The 20,788-nt window shown below is 44.3% G+C and overlaps 1 protein-coding gene across 1 annotated transcript in view; it reads left to right on the forward strand.

Moving 5' to 3' along the window:
* LOC119176786 (synaptogenesis protein syg-2) overlaps positions 1-20,788 on the forward strand; it is a 253,756-nt gene that overhangs the window by 181,181 nt on the left and 51,787 nt on the right. Inside the window, exon 7 of the mRNA XM_075876407.1 lies at positions 4,841-5,143. Coding sequence (XP_075732522.1) covers positions 4,841-5,143 — 303 coding nt within the window. The remainder of the gene's footprint in view (positions 1-4,840; positions 5,144-20,788) is intronic.

A 20,788-nucleotide genomic window follows, 5' to 3' on the forward strand; every position in this document is an offset into this window, starting at 1 on the left:
CGAGGTCACACACTCAGCGGCCGGCAGCGGAGGCACTGGCCCCGGCTATCTCTGGCTTTCTCTTTTTGTGTTTTCTTGCCCCCTACTGTCGGCCGTCTGCCTTTGTCTTTCATCGGCTCGTTAGCAAATAAAGCAGACCCAATAAGCCAGGGGGGGGGGGGGGACGATGTCCAATCGGTCCTCGGCGACGGCGCCTGCTCGCGAAGCGCAGCAGAGGTTCGCCAATCGATGGCTCCGACGATATGCTTTCATTAATCTCAACGAGTGGCCGCTCACTCTTAGGGAGCGGACTCCTTTTCATCCCGGGTTCGCTCCTTTTCATCTCCCTTGTTTGTTTGTTTTTTTGTTCCCCTTTTAGCCAGCGCTCAGCCTTTCTGGCCTGTAGCCCACTCTGCACCGTACGGCCCCTCTCCTGTCGTCGCACGTGGTCATTGTTGTTGTTGCTGATGGTCTCCCCCCCATTATGCGCTGCTGTCGTTGCTGCCTGCGCGTTAATGCTCACAGCCGGCGCTCTCCTTTTCGCGGGATCTTGTCGCAGCAAACTTACTCTCACGTGCATACACCGGTAACGACACGGTTGAATATATCAGCGAGACCTTTCGTATCGAATGGGAAACGAGCCTCGCAAGAGCGCCGGTTCTCAACAATCTGCTTTTATTATCGGTGCAACTAACTATACGCGAGAGCCTCACAGAGCATCGTTATTATCACCAATTGGCGTAAGCTTCATTCCTACTGAAACTAACCAAGGTAATGCCTGCTACGGTACATCACTAATTAGTTGGATCGTTTAGTAAAATATCCATTTTGAACTCACGTTCTTTCGTTGGTTTCTATCCGTGGTTAGCTTACTGCAGATTTCAATGGCGTCAGTGCGAACACAGCTCAGGTATAACGAAAGACCAAGAAAAAGGGAACTTTCGGCTTGATTTCTCACTTTCTCGCGTGCTCTCAGAATCATTGTTCATTTCCAAAGTTTTCGTTATTGGCATCCGTATTAGCTTGGCTAGCGGCTACATTGAAGCGAGTAGAGCAAGGTATCAACGAGACATTGATTCAACCGCTACATCCCTACTTCAATTTACAACATGCTAACATCATTTGTATCTTCCCTAAAAAAAGTCCGCGCCTATCCAAATCTGTGCGTTAGAAGTCTCTTGCATTTAACACTTTGCACACGGTTATTGGCCCCCCGGAAGGCACCTGCTGGAATGCATCTGTTCATCGAGATACATTTCCGATTGTGCATTTACTCATTACATAGCCTTCTTTTTTTTCAGATTTCCAACTCAGAAAAAGACCGATTCATGCATTTTTTCTGCTTAGATTAAATGACCGCATGTGCCAAGTGAGAATAATGAGATATCTGTAATTGTATACTGCAAAGACCAGCTGGCGTCTTTCCAATCAGGTCGCATGATGCCTTGAAGCACTCGTATATTACGACTTTTCTTCGTACGTGATGCTCATGCAACGCATCCCAGATTTCACACTGTGAGATCAAGGATCACATAAATTGCAGAACACTATCCCTGGTGTATGCGCCCGCACACACAGGTGCATGCCGAGCACTTCACGTACGAACATACGTTTTAAATTTGTAGTGATTCTTAGCGAACCAAATCCACTTCAGATCTATCTATCTATCTATCTATCTATCTATCTATCTATCTATCTATCTATCTATCTATCTATCTATCTATCTATCTATCTATCTATCTATCTATCTATCTATCTATCTATCTATCTATCTATCTATCTATCTATCTATCTATCTATCTATCTATCTATCTATCTATCTATCTATCTATCTATCTATCTATCTATCTATCTATCTATCTATCTATCTATCTATCTATCTATCTATCTATCTATCTATCTATCTATGTAACGCACATTGACTCAATTCGCATAAAGAACAGTAAGGCCTGCGTGCAACACGCAGTACAGTCAAAGCGAAAGCTAGAAGAACGGCGTTTCAGAGCTTTTTTTAGCCCTCTTCAGGCAACTGCTACAAGCGCACTTACAGGATGCCCACTACATCATAAATCAACATAATTTCCGTGTAGTGTGGAGGCATTCAATGTGCCATTCTTCGCCATTCTTCAGAGAACAGTGCCATTGTACCCGCTACGCACTTGCAAAGAATTTCATGCAATTTTTCGATGCCATGGCTGATGACAATGAATAATTATGTCTAGAAAAATATCAATGTAATTTAAGTATGGGTTGGAGCATTCAATGACGCATTGGTTTGCGATTCGCATTGTTTAACACCTGGTTGTTCCTTGGCTGTTCTAAAACAATTTATTACTCATGCCAACGCGATTCCTTCTTCGACATCAAGCCTGCCATTAGGGACAGTTTGCGACGTTGTTTCAAGCAGTGGGGTGGCTTACTGGTATTACACTTCATTGGAACGAAGGGGCTCCGCGTCCGAATCCCATTGTGTTCTTTGTGATGGTTATTACTTCGAAGTTTTTCTCTTATTTTGCCTGATAGTGCTTACTGACACCGGTGGCGGCTGCAAACTATAAGGCACACGCGACCCTTGTTGTGATCTCATAACAACTTTCACTATGAAATACGTGTCGAAACATTTCGTAGCGCTTGGCTCAAATACAAATAATGCGGCGTAGGTCACTATACTCGCTGGCTGCATTGTGTTAAATCGATTCCCACAATGCGTGGCAGCTGTCGCATGTTTCCGTGTACTGTAGCTAATGCAGCATTTTCTCGCCCTGATGGATACACTTTTGTATCCGCAGTATCTCATGCGAGCCAATTTCATTGAAGAACATTTATGACATCATCATAGCACGGGTTTCGCATTTCTTTCTATCCGTATGCATGCACTGCCTTCATCGAGTCGTGCTTGTGTCGATAGCAAGTAAGCAGGAAAGATGCTCAATAATACATCCTCTGACTTGAACTTATTTTAAGCACCAGATCCTTTAGGCATGGTATGGCCTTCAGGTACGAAGCGCTACTGTATGCCTAATTTTAATACTTACTGCTCTCGACAAAATTATTGTTCCCTACATTAAGCGGCACCACCTCCTGTTCATCGGAGGGGGAAAATGAATGCGTGCACTACTATTTTGTGTGTAGACCCGTCGAACAGCAAAAACCCTATAAACGCACACAACTACACGTACAGTGCACCACGCGACACGGCAGTAGTTGCCGCAGCACTTGACTCCGGGATGAAAAAAAAATAAAAAAATTGCCTATGTTTTGTTTTCTATCTTCGCACTAATATTCTCCTGCACACTTTACATCACTCTTTCGCGAAAAACAGTTGCAAGCAGTTGCCGCAGCAAAAAAAAAAAAAGCAATTTTATGTGTCATTCAAGCTGTTAATGAGCCAGGAGTGTTCATTCGGAAGATTACGTCCTAGGTTTTGCTAACAAACATTTTTACTACATTTGCCATTTCTCTTTTATGGCGCTCGTCAAAGCTTTGTGCAATTTGCGAACACCACAGATAACTACACAAAGCATAATGCAGCTTTAACAAAATCTCACGCACGCACTAAACTCAAATACATGAACCAAAACAAAGAAAACCTCAACGCGAGCGGTGACTCAATTTCTTGAGCCTAGAAAGAATTTTCTCGCAAGCGTGCTGCGAAGCATTCCAAACGATTTTCTTTCGTGTGAAGCAATCCAAGAAAACAGTACGCGAAGTGAACAGCACAATGCCAGAAACGTTCGGTTAAAGCTTCAATGACAAATGCAATACGCCCTTAACGTAGTATTCATGCTGTTCATTCCTAGCAGCACCAGACTGAGAGGCAGACGAAACAAGTGAAGACCACGATGCACGCCGGACACGTTATCCCACATCTTATATAGCGTCTCCCTGCTGCTGTCCGTACTTCTTCGTTGCTTTAAATGCTCATGAACATGGAGCGGGATGACAAAGCTGTCACGTCGACGCCATGTGCACTTCTTTCGCATCCGATTTATGCCAGATCGCAGCCCGACGATATCACACCGTACAATCACAGACAATAAAGACAGATTCAGGCCACAATCACAGTCGCAAAAACACGTATAAGTATATTGCACATGAATAGGTACTGTAGTGAATGACTAGTACGCATGTTTCCTTAAAGCAGTCAATTATGTGTTCCCATCCTATAGCCGACGTGAAACTGCATAGCACCGCCACTTTTGACCGGAGTGACCACTCTTGTAATTTTTATGTTACTCTATGCACATTCCATTTTCCAAAGCAGGAATGACCGGTGGAAGACATCGAACCAGCGGCCTTTTCTGTTCAACTGCGATAAGATACAGCTGCTCGCAACTTCAGCGAAAAAAACCCCCAAAACATATCGTGCATAGCCACATCTATACCGATAAGCAATGACTAAGCGTTTTTTTAACATGCGGCCTTTCCGATGAGCCCCAAGAAGATGGGCTGCTTCACGGTTGTTCGCCTGCCGCCCCTACTTCGGAAAGCGGAGTGTGCTTGTCTATCTCGTTATCGGCGCGCTTAGAAAAATCGCAGCGCCACGTGTTGCAATTTGGCCATTCCGGCCACTGTTCACTTGTGCTAATTTTTGTTCGTTTAGTCCTGTACATTCTCGAAGAAGTGTAGCTAACATGAAGAGCATGACACTAGACGTTTTGGGACTAAGCCTTAGCCGGGTAGAAAGAAAAGCGCCGATGTTAATCATGCTGCACGTGTAATATTCATGCAGTCATGCATTCAATGTCCTTGTTCAACGTCGTTGTTTGCTAGCGGTGAATATGTTTGCAAGTTCCATTTACGTTAGCACGCCCAGAAAATGGCAACGCTAACATTTTTTTTTTCCTGCCCTGAACTGCAGATGCTCCGGTGTGCAAGCAGGACTCGGCGGTGGTGTACGTGGGCTCGCGCGGCGACGAGGTGCAAGTAGTGTGCGAGGTCCTAGCCCATCCGGACCTGGTGTCCTTCCAGTGGAGCTTCGACGGCGGCGGCGAAGGCGGAAGTCGGGCGATCCATTCGGGCTTCAGCGGCGACCGTGCCACGCTGTCGAGCGTCATGCGCTACATGCCGCTCACGGAGGCCGACTTCGGGACGCTGTTCTGCCGCGCCAACAACAGCGCCGGCCACCAGCGGCGACCGTGCGTCTTTCACATCGTGCAAGCCAGTGAGTGCACTATGAGCTCTTCCACCGCTAGGCCTTCTTTGGTGTGTGACAGCAATGTTGGCCTAACTGACCGAAATCAAGTGACTTTTGACTCGTAGTAGTAATTTTTTACTCAACATTGGCTTACACTAATACCCTGTATGGTACGATAGTTTGCTGTGGTAACTGCACTGCTCTGCTTTCTATTCAGTGAGCATTAGTCCATCCGTCATGGACAAAAAAAACAAACATCGGGCGCTATAGGAATTGGGCGCTATAGGAAACAAACTATGCGCTATAGGAATTGGGAAAGTACTACTATCAAGTATACAGCATTTGTGAGTTTAAAAGAACACTCCGCTTGATCGAAGTGGAAGGGTAGAACCAAAGAAGGGGCACGGGACATAAGAAGCATACAAGAGGAAATAATAAATAAATAAAATGAAATCAAACCTTTTTGCGATGACAAACAGCGCTGGTCGTGTACAAAAACCATCACCAGTCACTAATAGCGCATCAATTCGGCTGGAACGTGCTCTCCTCGTCCTCTTCTTCTTATTCTGTTTCGCTCCCAGAACACGTGCGCGTATTCGTCAGCTTGACGTGCAATAGGTAGTTACAGTTTAGCGTGATAACGCGTGTTAAGAGAATACCATTACCATTCCTAAAACGTTTTTTGTGGACATCGTGTTTTAGTTCAGTGGGATAACGTTTGCGTACCCAAGCTGTGATGATGGCGTCACCTAGGAGAGGGTAAATGCACTATAATAAGTGAGAAAAATACACTAAGAGTGCTCACCAGTCTAACCGACTAAACAATAATATTGCTACTTTCTTTAGTAACAATAAAAGTAAAGAAATGTGAATTACGCACGGAAAGCGTTTTTTTTATTTTGCAGGTTTCTTTATTCATACATTCTACTCCACTCAGGAACGTTCGAAACGGAAAGTGATCTCAGAAAGCAAGTTCAAATATCCGTAACACTTGGTCATTAAGGCCGGCGAAGCCATTTGACATATTTCTTTGCCATGAAAGAGGATCCGTTCACATCAATGCGAAATTCAGTTCGAAGCGTGTGTAGAAATTCCACCATGTTTCACGTACACTATAGGTATACACTGGGTTAACCACGCAGAAGCGGTAACGCTAAATCTAAAAAAAAAAAACTGCGTGCACGTGGTAAGCGCCAAGTGCTCTTTAGCGCATTGCGCAAGTGCATTTCTATCCCGCCTTTCCGGTGAGCCCGGCCCGCTAAAATAATGCTGTCTGAAAACTCGGTGGGCGAGCAAACGAGGACCGAGAAAGAGAAAAGAAGGGGGAAACAGAGAAATGAGGAAAATGAAGATGCAGAAAGACAGAGAAATAGAAATATCCACCAGAAAAATATATTGAAAAGATAGAACAAGATAGAAACAAAGAAAGAGAGAGAGATAGTGAGAGAAGATATGCAAGCGAGAAATATAGAAAGCCAAAACGAAATTGAAGAAAGCACGCAAACAAAGAAAGAAATAGAAACGAAGCAGGCCGCCCAGCGTCACTCTTGCTTAAGGCTTGCGCAGCTGAACTCGTTTTACCAGAATCTGCAAGGAATATCTCCTAGCACCTTCCACTTGCGTCACTACCTCCCAAGGGGGAATTCATGTCGCTGGTGCAACGCGTTGGCTGCTCAGCTCTGGCACTATTTTAATACGAATCCTCTTCTTTGGAAGCGTTTATCAGTCTATGTATACTACAAGTTTACGCCAGTCGGCTTCAATATTTATCTTTCAATGAATGTGTATCCACGATGAGAAAAAAGTGGGAAAATGCCGCGTCCTCAACTCCCATTTTTGTCCGATTCCCTACTTACATTAGAAGTCTCACCATAAGCGTTCTCCTTTGTCGTTAGCGAGCAAGTGGGCACCACCAGTATTAAGCAGTGGTGGTACTGCATTCATTCGCATTATATATATATATATATATATATATATATATATATATATATATATATATATATATATATATATATATAATAACTGCAGCTGTAAAAAAGCTTGACAGCGTGTAGCAAAACAGGTGCAAAAAGTATGTCGTGTTTTTGTTAGAATAATCCTCCAGCAGCGGTTCAAAGAAATGGAGGATAAGTTTTGATCGAATCTGACGCATGTGGGTAAACACAGCGTGTTTGTACAGCTCTTGTAACCTGGGGACAGTACAGTGAGGAAACTCATAGAGGCAGCAGAACCATTCATCCTCGTAGTGGTAAAGTGGCGTCATTGAGGCGCCTACCAAATCACTTATACGTAACAGAATACATAGCATTTTTTAAGTCATTGTGGTAAGCATATAAGACCAAAATTATTAGGCCTTCTCAGAGTTCCTTTTCTCGGGGGTATACCTGTATTTTAGAGAAACAGAGGACAGCTGAGATTCTGGATAGCTTTTTATGTCCTGCATAAGTAACTGAATACTTACACATCATGCGCCGAAGTTATGAAGATTTGTGCCCGTGAGTGCATTTTTAGCACTGGCCAGTCGGTTTTGACAATAACGTGCGTTTATGCCCAGCATAAACGCACGGAGACTGGAGACTTACAAAGAGGGTTCAGCTTAAATTGAGGACGACGCAGTGAACAATGGAAAGAAAAATGGTAGGTGTAACCTTAAGAGACAAGAAGAGAGCTTCGTGGATTAGGGAACAAACGGGGGTTAAGGATATCATAGCTGAACTCAAGAACAAGAAATGGACATGGGCCGGGCGTGTAGCGCGTAGACAGGATAACCGCTGTTCATTAAGGGTAACTAACTGGATTTTCAGAGAAGGGAAGCGGGTCAGGGGGAGACAGAAGGTTAGGTGGGCAGATGAGATTAGGAAGTTTGCAGGTATAGATTGGCAGCAGCAAGCACAGGACTGGGTTAACTGGCGGAACATGGGAGAGGCCTTTGTCCTGCAGTGGACGTAGTCAGGCTGATGATGAGGGTGATGATGCCCAGCATCAAAATTAGCTCCTCTTGCGAGCAATCTTCGCGATCCAAGTTATAGTTTTTTGTGTATATCAAGAAATTTTTGTGAATGTCTACCCAAAACTTGTCGTTGATCTGATAGGGTCTATTGAGTTGTATACTTTTGATGAGTAAAACTTGTTTTTCTCTTTGCTAGGTCTTCATTATTCAACAGAAGGTCATAGCTACTGCGTTGCTTTTCAACAGTGTCGATATTCATAAAAACGTTTTGCCATAGAGTTTTTTAAAGAGAAAAGTCTATCAGTTTAGGAATTCTGATTCTTAACGTATTATTTGTTAGCTGATTGGGGCACAAACGCAAGAGTAGGTTTCTGAATTCGGTCCCTCTACTTAGATAAGCTTTTCTGATGCTGTTTTATGGGGCACTGAATGTTTGTCAATGTTTATTATTGCCTTTTCCATCCTCGTGAGTTCTGTTTGCTGCAGGCGGAAAGGTTGTAGGCCCATGTGCTCAAATTTGGGGGCACGTTAAAGAACCCAGGTGGTCTAAATTTCTGGAGCCCTCCACTACGGCGTCTCTCACAATCATATGGTGTTTTTGGGACGTTAAACCCCACATATCAAATCAGTTCTGTTTGCTGCATATGTGGAAAACGTAAACTTCATGACCTAGTGCAACTCCACGTCAGCGGTACTTCGCGATTTCGGCTTTCAGAATAAACCATACTTTACATGCGCAAAGCGGAGTAGAACAGATATGGCTCTGTACATTGTTCACAGCAAGGTATCACTTTCCCATAAAGACAGGGGTGTCATTACGTTTACAATTTTTCTTAGACTTCCCCATGATTTCGTAGCCTTTCAGTGGGAATATTGAACACCTAATTGCGTAGGCATATGCAGGCAAAATTGATAAAGATAGCACGTGAATCTTCCTGAAAAGCGACCCTTGGTTTAGTCTTCATCAAATGAAGTGGTTTGTTCCTGGCGTAGCAATTTAATTTTCCTGCCATATTCGTGCACCCCACTGCCCTCGGGAACAACGTGCACAATATCGAGTGGACTACGTTTCTGAAGTTCATATTTCCGTTTATAACTAACTCGGACGAGGAAAATTTGCACACGACTAATTAATGTTCTCCTCACGTAAAAGTGAAACGCACACTCTTTATGAACGAAAGCGTTGAGGCGCAATAACGTTATGCGACGCTAGGGCAGGCAGACAAGAACAAAAGAAAGAAACAAAACTATTCCTCATTAAGCGTTCCTGCTGAATTACAGATAATGGGAAACGAGACAGAAACAAAAAGGAACATAAAACTGGTTGGCTTTCAAAAACAAATTGCCGGTAATATTCACTTCACAGCCGCCATTTGCTCCATGTCTCTTGAGTTACGCTTCCTACGTTCTTTCATAAATGAGGTGTATGTGAATTTATTTATGGTCATCCGGAAGCGCCGGTGAGTGGATTCCTGGCCATTCAGCTGACAGGCTGATGTCATCTACCCCTTATTTCTGGTACACTCTAATTTGTTAATATTGCGTGTCATTTTTTGTTGCGTCACACGCTGTTTGTTTCTTTCTTACTATCTCCTCGAACTTCATTGTTATCCTCCGAGCTTATGCTTCATATGTCAGTGCTCAGAATATACTATACACTGCTTTAGGGACAATGATAAATTTTCTGTAATTCTTCAGGAATCACTGCCTCGTTCGAAGCCATTCTATGGTGATTTTTTCAACGTGACAGTGTTAAAAGAGCTTGTTTCGCAGAAATTCTGTTGTCGGCAGCCATGTCAGCATCGTTGGTGCTGAGCGAAAAGTCATGATCTTGCGCGTTACTGAAAAATTGAGCGAAATGCAATGAAATAACAAATTCTCAGTCTGAATGCGGATTTAACCCGGGTCGTTTGCGTGGCAAGCAGGTGTTCTTGGAATTAGAGCGAAAAAACTTTCTCGAAATACAACCTTCTCATAGAACTACTCGACTTATGTGTCATCCTTGTATGTTATTCTTGCCCTGTTTTAGGTTGTATCTACTATTTAAAATCAAGAGGGGAGCCGACAGATGGAAATACGTAATGGGGTAATAAGGGTGAACTGAAAGTGGCTCAGACTTGCTGACCGACGTTTCAACAGGAACTATCTTTGACAAAGGCTTTGACAAAATAGGTCCTTCTATTGAAACATCAGCCAGCCCGTCTGAGGCACTTCCACTGTTCACCCTCATTACTCCCCTATCTACTATTTAGTTTCATCATGATACATGCCACCCTTTCATTGATGCTGTAAAATTATACAAAGTTACACGCAAGGTCTGTGTAGATCAGAAACACTCCACAATATTGTTGCTTCTCAGAAAGCCCTATCTGAGAGGGCGCCCAGGGAGCGAGATTTAGTATTCAGTGAAGAATGTATTTTTTGTAATCGCACCTGGGAGATCTAGACGTCACCTCTGTTCTGTCCTGAAGGGCTTGCTATGGAGAGGTTGGAGTTTGTATAGCGACTGGGATGCTCCATTTCTCTGGCGTTACGCTGAAAAAAATTGAGAAAAGTGGATGGTTGCCCAAAAACATTGATGAACAAACAAGCATGTCACCAGAGGCATAGTACTCAATTCCATTTTGTAATTTCATTTCAGATTTTTTATTGGTACGAATTCAAGAATCTGACATGTGTTTAGTATACAAAAGGAGGTCCCAAAGTCAGACTGTATCGGGACCTCCTGTTAAGGGCAAATTGAGGTAAAACACTGTTAGAGGCAACATAATCAATAATCAAAATAATAAACTAAGCAAATTGCAACAGAACATTGAAATATATATATATATATATATATATATATATATATATATATATATATATATATATATATATATATATATATATATATATATATATATATATACATACATACACATACAATATATACATATCAAAAGAAAACAAACATAAAACAAAACAAAAGGAACTAATGAATAATGTGAAGAGTATAACTGAAAAAGAATACAAAAAGTTGTAATACATAACATGTGCTCAATGGTTGCAGATTTTCGTGAAAAGTATGCTGCTCTAGCAATCATGGAATTCATGAGTGGAGAGTCTGCTAATAAAGCTGACAGTGTAGGGATCTTAAACCAGCACTCAGAGTTCGGTTGAGCAAATGTTACCGCGTTTGCACCCTTCAAGGCCATCTCACTTCGGCGTTGGGCTCAGACTGATCCCTATGCTGAAACAGCTGGCTACCATTTTTTTTAAAGAGGAAGCTGTTAAGAGATCACAACCACTTGTTTGGCGCCATGGTTGCCCGGCACCACCCTATAGTTCATAATCACTATCGCGTGAAATGAGCAAGAAAAACAAAATAAGTTAAAAAAGTTACCTAGGTTAATAAACTAGCATTTGAACAAGGGCCCTCTGCATGGCAGAAGGCCCTTCTACCTCAGAGCCACCCTTGCAGTGTTTGCAAAGGCGTTGCAAACTGACCCTATGCGGGCTTTATCTCGACTGAGGAATCCTGTCACCATGTGTAATATATCATATTACAGGTTTGACACAGTGCGAATCACGTAGCGAGTGGACCGCTTTCTAACTCATTATGAAGGCACAGACATAATTTTTGCTGTCGTCAGCTATACACAATCCACAAAGTGCACATAATGGCTCGAAAGTATATGTAGCGGGTAACGCGGTACTCTTAATATCGACGAATATAATGAAATTGTGAACATTTCTCTACTTCGCAAAAATTATAAATTGTGGTGTAGTGGGCACTGCAAGTCTACATGTAGTAGTTTTCCCAAAAGCGTTCAGAAAAGGGCCCGCAAAGGCCGCTTTTCTAAGTTTCGCTGTGTGTGTGCTTCGCGTTCCGTGCAGGCCTGCCAGTTTTCTGCAGCGAAAACTGCCATGAGATCCCAAGTAGGGCCGTTTTGGGGTTGATGCTGCGCTTTCTGCGCCTATCTGGCGTTCTTGTTTTTGATATTGATCAATTAAAATAACTGAAGCAGTTGTTTAGTGTGACTGCAACAAGACTCACATATACTGTAACACCTGTACGACCACCCGTGATGCCTGCCCCCGATCCCCTGCAAATTCCTTCTTTTAATATCGCCCATTCAGGCGGTATGCCATGGAAGAGATTCTTTCCTGGCGGTCCCAAATTTTTATATAAACACATTTGTGTCAATAGTGGTGACGTTATTCTTCTCACTCGAGTGTCCAGATTGACCGCTTGCGGATAGTGCAAAATGTCTGCAGTCCTACATGTAAACTACTGGGTTACGTTCAATATTCTTTATCATAGGCAGCTGAAGGGAGTGAGAAATTCGGAGCAGGTCCTTGAAGTGATCTAGCTGGGTGAAGAAATTTTCTTTAATGGAAGCTCTTCTACAGGCTGCACGTACAGCAATTGTACATCCCAAGCCCCTTTGAAAGGGATACCAAAATTTAAAAAAAAACGCGCTTGTGACGTCAGTATCAGGCACGCCGAATTGCGTCCCGACGATGTCATTACCTTAAGTACGGTTCATCGAGGAGACGTCTTGCTGTCCCCCTTCGTTATCTTTCCTTCGACGGCCGCGGAATGACTCCATGTGGGTGGCACACAAAATCTGCATGATCGTTCAGTCTTGTCTCTCTTCTGCGGCACAGCAACTTTTCAGAGGCAGGCGTCCCATGCCGTACCACCACTGAACGCGCTGTTGTGAAAGAGAGAATACGGAAGAAAAAAAAATCGAAAGAGAGAGCATGCTGCAAGACAACTGCCTGCAAGGCTATTTTATAGTGATAATGATAGCTATTCGGCGACAGTGAGAGGCGGTGGCGTTGACGTCATGAACGCTCTTTTTCCGCTGCATTCTTACTATCGGAGAGCCCTCAATTGTGAAACATTTGTTATCGCATTTGTTTCAGCAAACCTTCAACGACAGGCACCAGGTTATGCATTTTTCCTATCCAACTAATATCAGTAAATATAACAGTTAACTTGGGCAACCTGGGATGTCCGATCAATCACGCCTTAGTCTCACAGGTAAAAACTTCTCGTAGCTACTTTTGGGACAGTCAAGATATGGACTTCCATACAAACATCGACACTTTTGGACACCTTGGTTCTCACTTACGTCGACTTAATTTTTGAGAAGTATGCCTTTGTCAATACTACAAAGAACAAATTCTTCTCTGGCTGTAAATTAAAACACATTCACAAAGTTAGAGAGAGTAAGAATGTGTAAACTATTGCACTTAATAGGATATGATAATAATTTGTGGAGTTTAACGTCCCAAAACCACCATTTGATTATGAGAGACGCCGTAGTGGAGGGCTCCGGAAATTTTGACCACCTGAAGTTCTTTAACGTGCACCCAAGTATGAGCACGCGGGCCTACATCATTTTTTGCCTCCATCAAAAATGCAGCCGCCGCAGCCGGGATTCGATCCCGTGACCAGCGGGTCAGCAGCTTAGTACCTTAGCCACTAGACCACTGCGGCGGGGCACGTAATATGAGCTGCCGAGAGAAATGCGATCGCACAACCCCAACGGCGCTGCCCAATTGGAATGTATGTGATTTTATACTAACTGGCATCGTGTAGCATTCGCATAGTTTTTGCAATTGTTCGTCGAAAATCGCGAGTTGAGATACTGGCGTACTGCGTATGCATTTGACGAATTAAAACACGTAAAAAGTGAAGAATTGAGCATTCCTACTTCAATGAAACTGCCGCAAGTTTTTAAGTACAGCGGCAAACTCTAGCAGATAAAGGTTTACCAAACTAAATAATTTGGCAGCAAGCATGGCGTAAACCAAGATTTTTTACATTGTGAATACGATGAGACATGCAAAGGAAGGAAGCTACAGAGGGGTCAGAAATGCTGACGAGTTACGTCATAAGTTACGTGGAACCCTCTGCAGCAGAAGTCGAATAACGTGGATGAAGAGGCATATGAAGGTGTATGGAATAAAAAGAGAACGAACATGTAAATGACGTATGAAATCTTTGAAGACGTCCTAGATAGTTCTCTTCTAACTTAAGGTCATGTGACGATCCTTGGAGCCTATATGTTGAAGTTTGTGAAATTGTTTTCGTTTTGCGCACCTCCCCCCCCCCCCCCCCCTCCTTCCCTTCCCAGTTCTCGTTGAGAAGGCTTTTTTAAACTCTCTTCCATCATGCCTATATCACCAACGGCATTCGTTTTTTTTCATGTTCACACTAGCCGTGAGACCAATGAACTGTCGTCACCATATATGAAAAAAAAAAACGTGTGTAGCAGAAACGCTGATCTCTGCTTATCAAGTCGAATTGATCAAACACTTCTATCCGTAACTGTAATAGTATAAAATGGCTGGTTTTCAGTGATTCCAAGTCGCTGCTTTCCAATTACCCGCCATCTCTACAGTGTCAACTATGAAAAGAGAGGAGCTTTTTGTTTGTTTCTCCGGGGTGATGCATTTGTTCTTAAATGGCAATCTGCGCGTCGCCCAAATAGAGGCTCCTCAAGGCGTCCGCAGTGAGTTCGCAACTCTCACTGCAAATAGTCGTGCTATATTCGGGCGAAAGAAGCGAAACACAGATGCGAGCCCTTTTCCTTTTCAGCCGCATTTAAATGTAAAAGGCATCGTGACTTCCAATGTATACAGCTTTCCAGCGGCCATCACTGAGCATTGACGCCATCTGTAAATGGCTGTCGAAGTCAATGTATTCAGCAAGGGGCTTCTCTCTTAAAATGGCATGAGCCGCCATAGGTTACCCCCGTGACACTCCGTGTGGCTATTGACGTTGAATAATGAAAAAGCGGGGGCAAAGCGAAGATGACAAGGCCGACCGGGCGGCAGCTGTCCGGCTGGCGAGAACGAAAGCCGAGGCATTTTATTGACACCGCAGCCTGCCGTGTGTGACAACAGCCGAAAGCCCGATCACGCATTCGCAAGCGCCGCGCGAACAACGGGGAGCAGGGCAAAAAAAAAAAAAAAAAAAGTGGAGCCAACCGCCGAGAGCACTCGTAGCAAAGTCCTCTCGGATGTGCCACTTCAAATCGCTGCCACGCTGTCCTTCTACTCGAGGGCGCCAGCCACGCGCCATCACCCCCTCACCCCTGGCTGCCAGCGGGAGATGATAAAGCCCGGCTCAAGGGCTCCTGAAAAATGCTCCATCGTTGCCGGGAAAAGTATTATGAATTACAAACGCCCGATGGGCGGCGATGGTGGTTATGTTTGTTTTCCACTCGAGTGACTCGAAAGAATGTCTATTGTTTTTTTTCTAAATGTTTGCCTTGGCAATGATATAGTAACGTCTGCGCGCACGTGTGCGCCGTCGTGTCTACCGGAGCGTGCGGCTGCCACCGTGCCGCACGCGCCGTGGCTATTCTCGAGGGGATTTACCTGGATGCGATGAGCGATGCCTCTTCTATTGAGTGTCCCCTAACACGGACGACGCCCCGGCAGGTTTCGGGTGCGCCGCATTCTCGTCGTTACCGCTACGATGTGGGCACGTGCGCAGCGCTTTCGGTCCGATTATGAGTGGAGGCGCTTTGTGTTCCCGGCACGGGATATCAACCATTCTGAACGCCGGCGCAACTTAGTACCGCGGCTTTTGATAAGACAGTTTTTTTTTGTCGTGCTTCGCCCATGGTCTGAATGAAATGGGCTTGTAACGAGAACCTAAGTAACTGAACGGCGCATTCTGGTTGCCAGGAAAAAAAAATAGAACAGCCACCGTGAGAGAATGGAGCATTTAAGTGATGACCACTAAACAGACAAATGGGCGGGAAACGCCGCCTGGGATGGTCGCGGGTGGTGTGGTTATCAAGCTAAGAACTTTAAAGCCTCAAACTGAAATGAACTCCTGCAGGAGATAGTAAATTGGATGTTATGAGGCACGCTGCAGTAGAGGGCTCCAGAAATTTCAAACATTTGGTGTTCGTTAAGAGACAGTAGGATTGGGCTTTTTGGTATTCTTTAATGTGCACTGACATCGCACAGTACACGGGCCTACAACATTTCGCCTCCATCGAAATGCGATCACCTTGGTGGGAATCGAACCCGCAACCTTCAGGTCAGCAGTTGAGCACCCTAGCCACTGTTCGAACCACCGAGGCGGAAATAAATTGGAGATCACTGGGAGCTCCACATCAAGCCCTGCAGTGAGCATAAAATATATTTATAATGGTGGCAAAACATAATTAAATTTTAGCGCCCCGTTTTGTTGCATCGTGACGTAACGGTGATGAGCATGACATCAAGGGTTCGATTATATAGTCGCGACAACAGCATTTCGATGGGGCGGTATGATAAACTTCTTATTCGCCCTGCCTTCTCGGGTGCAGTTGAGGAGGTCCCAGGTGGTCGTTGTTATTCCAGAGTCATTCGTTATGTTCTTAGCCCCTCATAACCAACAGGGTAGTTTCGGGATGTGGAACTATAGTTTCATTAACTTAATTTTCAGGTTTAACGTAGCAAAAGTACACAGCATGTTATGAGGGAGGTCATAGCGGAGGACTCGAGAATAATTCTCAGCACCTGGGACTCTGACGGCAAACGAACATTTTCGCCATGCGCCCACATCTAAAAGCTACTGGGATCGAACTCATGACGCCATGCCGGGCATCGTAATGTAACAGCCATTGAGTCCCCGAAGTAATATTCCCGAAAGGTTTCCGCACACACATAGTCTATATATAACGGCACGACGTTTTTTAACTGCATTTTATGTTTTGCTTTTTGTTTTTTTAATACACTATTGCGAAAAAGGTTAGGTTATTGTACCCACCATATTGCACCGATTGGCAGTGGCAGCTTCTAGGAAACATATAAAGCTTAATTTGCACAAGTATGTGCACCTATGAAATACACCAATTCATTTCCTAATTATTGATCCTAGCTGGTTAAAATATTAGAGTACAGCCCATACTCTATAGACTGTCCAGTTGTACGAACAGGTTTCTATTAAACGTGCTCCTGAACGAGCAAGGGGAACTGATATTATTTGAAGTCTCCTCTAAAATTATAGTAACTCACCACGGCAGATTATCAGTTAAGGTATTAATTTGGTAAGCTCGAACACACCTATTCAATAGTGATTCATTCTTTGAGACAGAATGACGCGTCGACGCACACTGATGTATCTCGTTCAGTTGGCACTAAAATGCTTTCGCATTTGAAATTTGCGCTAGTTATCTTTATTAGATTTCGTTACCTTATCCCCTCTGCTATGTCCCCAAGGAGCGGTATCCAATTTTCTTTATCCTTGACACGAGCATAATAGTTTGAGGGGGGGGGGGAGTTAAACCTGTATTGTCATGCATCCCTCCTGCATGCGGCGCTGTTAGTCTTCGATGACAGGCGTTCACCGTCAAGAGAAGGATTTTATATGGATTCAAACAAGATTGCGGCGCATTCAGGTTGGTGTAAAACACAAATAATGCTTTAATGAGGCATCCATCGAACTGATATCGAACTGATAGGCATCCATCGAACTGAGTAGCTAAGTTTTAGTCACCACGGATACATAATTTTGAATGAAAGAGTTGACCTTTCTGCAAAATAATGCCGAAAAATGTAGGTCTAAAATGAGCAACACAATAGATGTGAGCTCAAAAACTCTTTATCTGTTCTGTGAAAATAACTTACTGAAATTATGTAAACTATATCCAATGAAGTATATAAAGCATAAAAAATTGATATTTCAAGTTATGGCTGACATTAATGCCTTAAAATGATTTTGAAAGTGTTTAAAAAGTGTTGCTACAAATTATAAGTATGTTTTTAAAGGAGGGTCAATTTCATAAATATTGTACACCTTATATGCATTGCGAGGTGTAGTTTACAAAACTGTGATTTGCTTTGCATCACTTAGAATGAAAGTGCTTCGTATCCCACGTATACTTCGAAGCGTCTGGAAATTTATATTTGTATTTAACATGCAAACAAGCTAATTAGGTACCACTCTGGTGTTCCTGTCAAGTTCTCAACAAAACTTGGTCTATAACGCACAGTTTATTTACAGTGACACTACAACGTTGTTAGTGCCAGGATGTGCACATCATTCGATACTAATGGTAAGAAGCCTGCTTATTATTAGAAAAATACTCCAAAACACTCGACATTCGAATCACATCAACACTGAGTATTACGTGTTCGATTCGACTTCGAAAGCTTCAATTCGCTCTCTTCTACCAGCTTCCATCTGTCGGTAAGAAGAAATGGCTGCGTGGCGCGAAAACGGTCGGATATGTGAAACAAAAAAGCGTGCGTCCTTTTAAAAACAAAAGCCGCGTTTCTAAGATCAAGGTGACACAAGGGACCATCAAAGGACTGTGGTAACACGCAGTCTTCGCAACATGCAAAAAGGCTTTTTTCTTGTGCATGCAGGTTGATACATACTGAAACTTAGTAGCGCTAAGGAACATGGGAGAACGCAGGGGAGGAACGTTGCTTTCCGATGACGCATGCAGGGTCATACAGAGAGTGGGGCCTTTGATGGCAACACTCACATCCGCCTAGTTTTAGAGAAACGAACTGGTTTTATTTCTTCCCTACCGATAACGAATGAACACGAAAATATCTTGCTACAAAACGCTGCTATACACATGGCGCCTTATACAACTGAGTGTATAGAAAATGTCTAATACAGCTACACGTAGACACAGGAAGACCAACATGCCGATTCTCAGATCCTTTAACGGAGTTATTTTCATGCAAAACAAAACGACAATACGCAAGAGCAGAATAATTACAAGGAAGACACTGAACCGGGGGCCTTGTCATTGGGGAAAGTGATTACATGACAGCCGAAAGCTGCGGCTTTGGGAGTCTTCGTCGCTCAGGATAACATTGCAACTTATCCGCACAGATTCTGCAACAGCTTGTTGAATAAACGTTTTGTCTATTAGTGAATTTGAGCAACGAGCTCTAAACTTTACACTTGGTTTAGCTATGTAAGACAAGAATAAAATATTCAGCCAGTTATAACGACAATAACTTGGCATGTCCTATACCAAGTATTTTCTTTCTTTCTTTATTCATTTCACGTGCATAAGGAGAAAGACACACAGAGTGTAAGGCACGCAAGTTCGGCGATGCCATAGAGCACAACATTCGCCAATGAAACAAATGAAGTAAGAATAAACGATAGGAAGTGTCTCACAGGGAAACCAGACAAAGTTTTCAGTCATTCTTCTTCTATTCTTCAATTTAAGAAACACTTAAGTGAGTGCCTTTTGCTCAGCCGAATCGGTGAAGGCCAGCTTGGGCAGCTTTTCGCGCATCGCACGAGTCCATACCAGCGGCCTCACAGTGATACACCGTTCGAGCTGCGTGCGTCGTCCGAGCGCGTAATCTCACATTCGCACTGCCAGTCCGAAGGTTCTTCCGCCTCTTTGTTTTCTTCCTTCCGGGTCGCCCATAAGGGCATGCCACCATTGTACGGTTCGGGCCCTCTTTTCATGGAACAAGCTTCCGAGGGAGCTGGTCTGCGGCTCGCCGGCACCGAGCCAATCAGCCACAGCCGTCCATGCCCGCCGGGCGTGCGTAGTGGCAGGCTTTGCAATGCACTGGGGCGGCGCACAAAGCACCCGCCTGCGACGTCAGCATCGCTCTGAAGCCGGCGTCTCGGAGATTGTCAACCTGCGGAGGCCGAGCCGTATATTTGGGCGTCGCGGCCACACGCCACCGTCCCCTGGCAAGTGGCACTCGCTGACGTCGGCGAACCCATAAAGAAGTGGGCCGCGAAACCGGACCTGGGCGGGGTTGTAGCGACAGGCCTTGTTAAAGAGGTCCCAACGCTCAGCGGAAGCGGAAACTTTAAACGCGCCCCCGTCGCAGGAAGAAATGACCCCCTCTCCCTTTGTCACCATGCCCGGCGTTCTGTTTGTTTTCCCTACACGGCGACGCTTGTCCCGCGACGGCAGTCTGGGGAGGGAGGGGTTGCCGAAGGGAGCAGCGAAGGCCAAATAAATTATAACCTGAATCAAAACGACATCAACAGCTGGTGAAGGTATTGTTTCACTGATCACGTCTGGGGCCGTCAACGCGCGTCGAGCTCGTTGCTGTCAACCGATTCTGAGCACGACCGATCGCGGCTTCTCTCGCCTCCCTCCTCGAGTTGTATGTGCTTACTCATCTTTTCCGTGTAGGCTTCCCACTTGGCACCGCTCATCTATTACTTTGCTTGCCGATCCGTTGCTACGATGCCAATAGGCCTGCTTTTATACCGAACTGCGCTTGCTTCCCCCTCTCGTCGCTGCTTTTTGCTCAACTTCGCTTCTTCGCCCTGTGTGGGGTGGCCTGGCAGCAATATATATATATATATATATATATATATATATATATATATATATATATATATATATATATATATATATATATATATATATATATATAGGCATGCCGTTAGTTATCGCTGGCACGGAGGTTCCTCCTCTGCCTTCCATTCAGACAGGTCGCGTAAGTTTTTTCTCTCTGTGGGCCCAAGTCGTCTCGCGGCGATATTTTAGGAGTGTTTTTGAGCGTCCAGACCATCAGCGGTATTATTGATGCGAAGGGGCGCTTTAGGCCACGCCCGCAAAAGCAAAACGTGTGGGGAGACACAATGCTAGACACATAGCAGCCGGGAAATCAAAAGAGCGTGGCCGTTGTTTTCGCGCGCCAGGGGGAAAAGTGTCGAAACCCGTTTGTGGCGCCGAGTACACGGCGTCCTGTGCGTGTGGTCCTATACCATCTTGCTTCGT

This window comes from Rhipicephalus microplus, chromosome X (genome assembly GCF_043290135.1).
Source record: "Rhipicephalus microplus isolate Deutch F79 chromosome X, USDA_Rmic, whole genome shotgun sequence".
Lineage (NCBI taxonomy): Eukaryota > Metazoa > Arthropoda > Arachnida > Ixodida > Ixodidae > Rhipicephalus > Rhipicephalus microplus.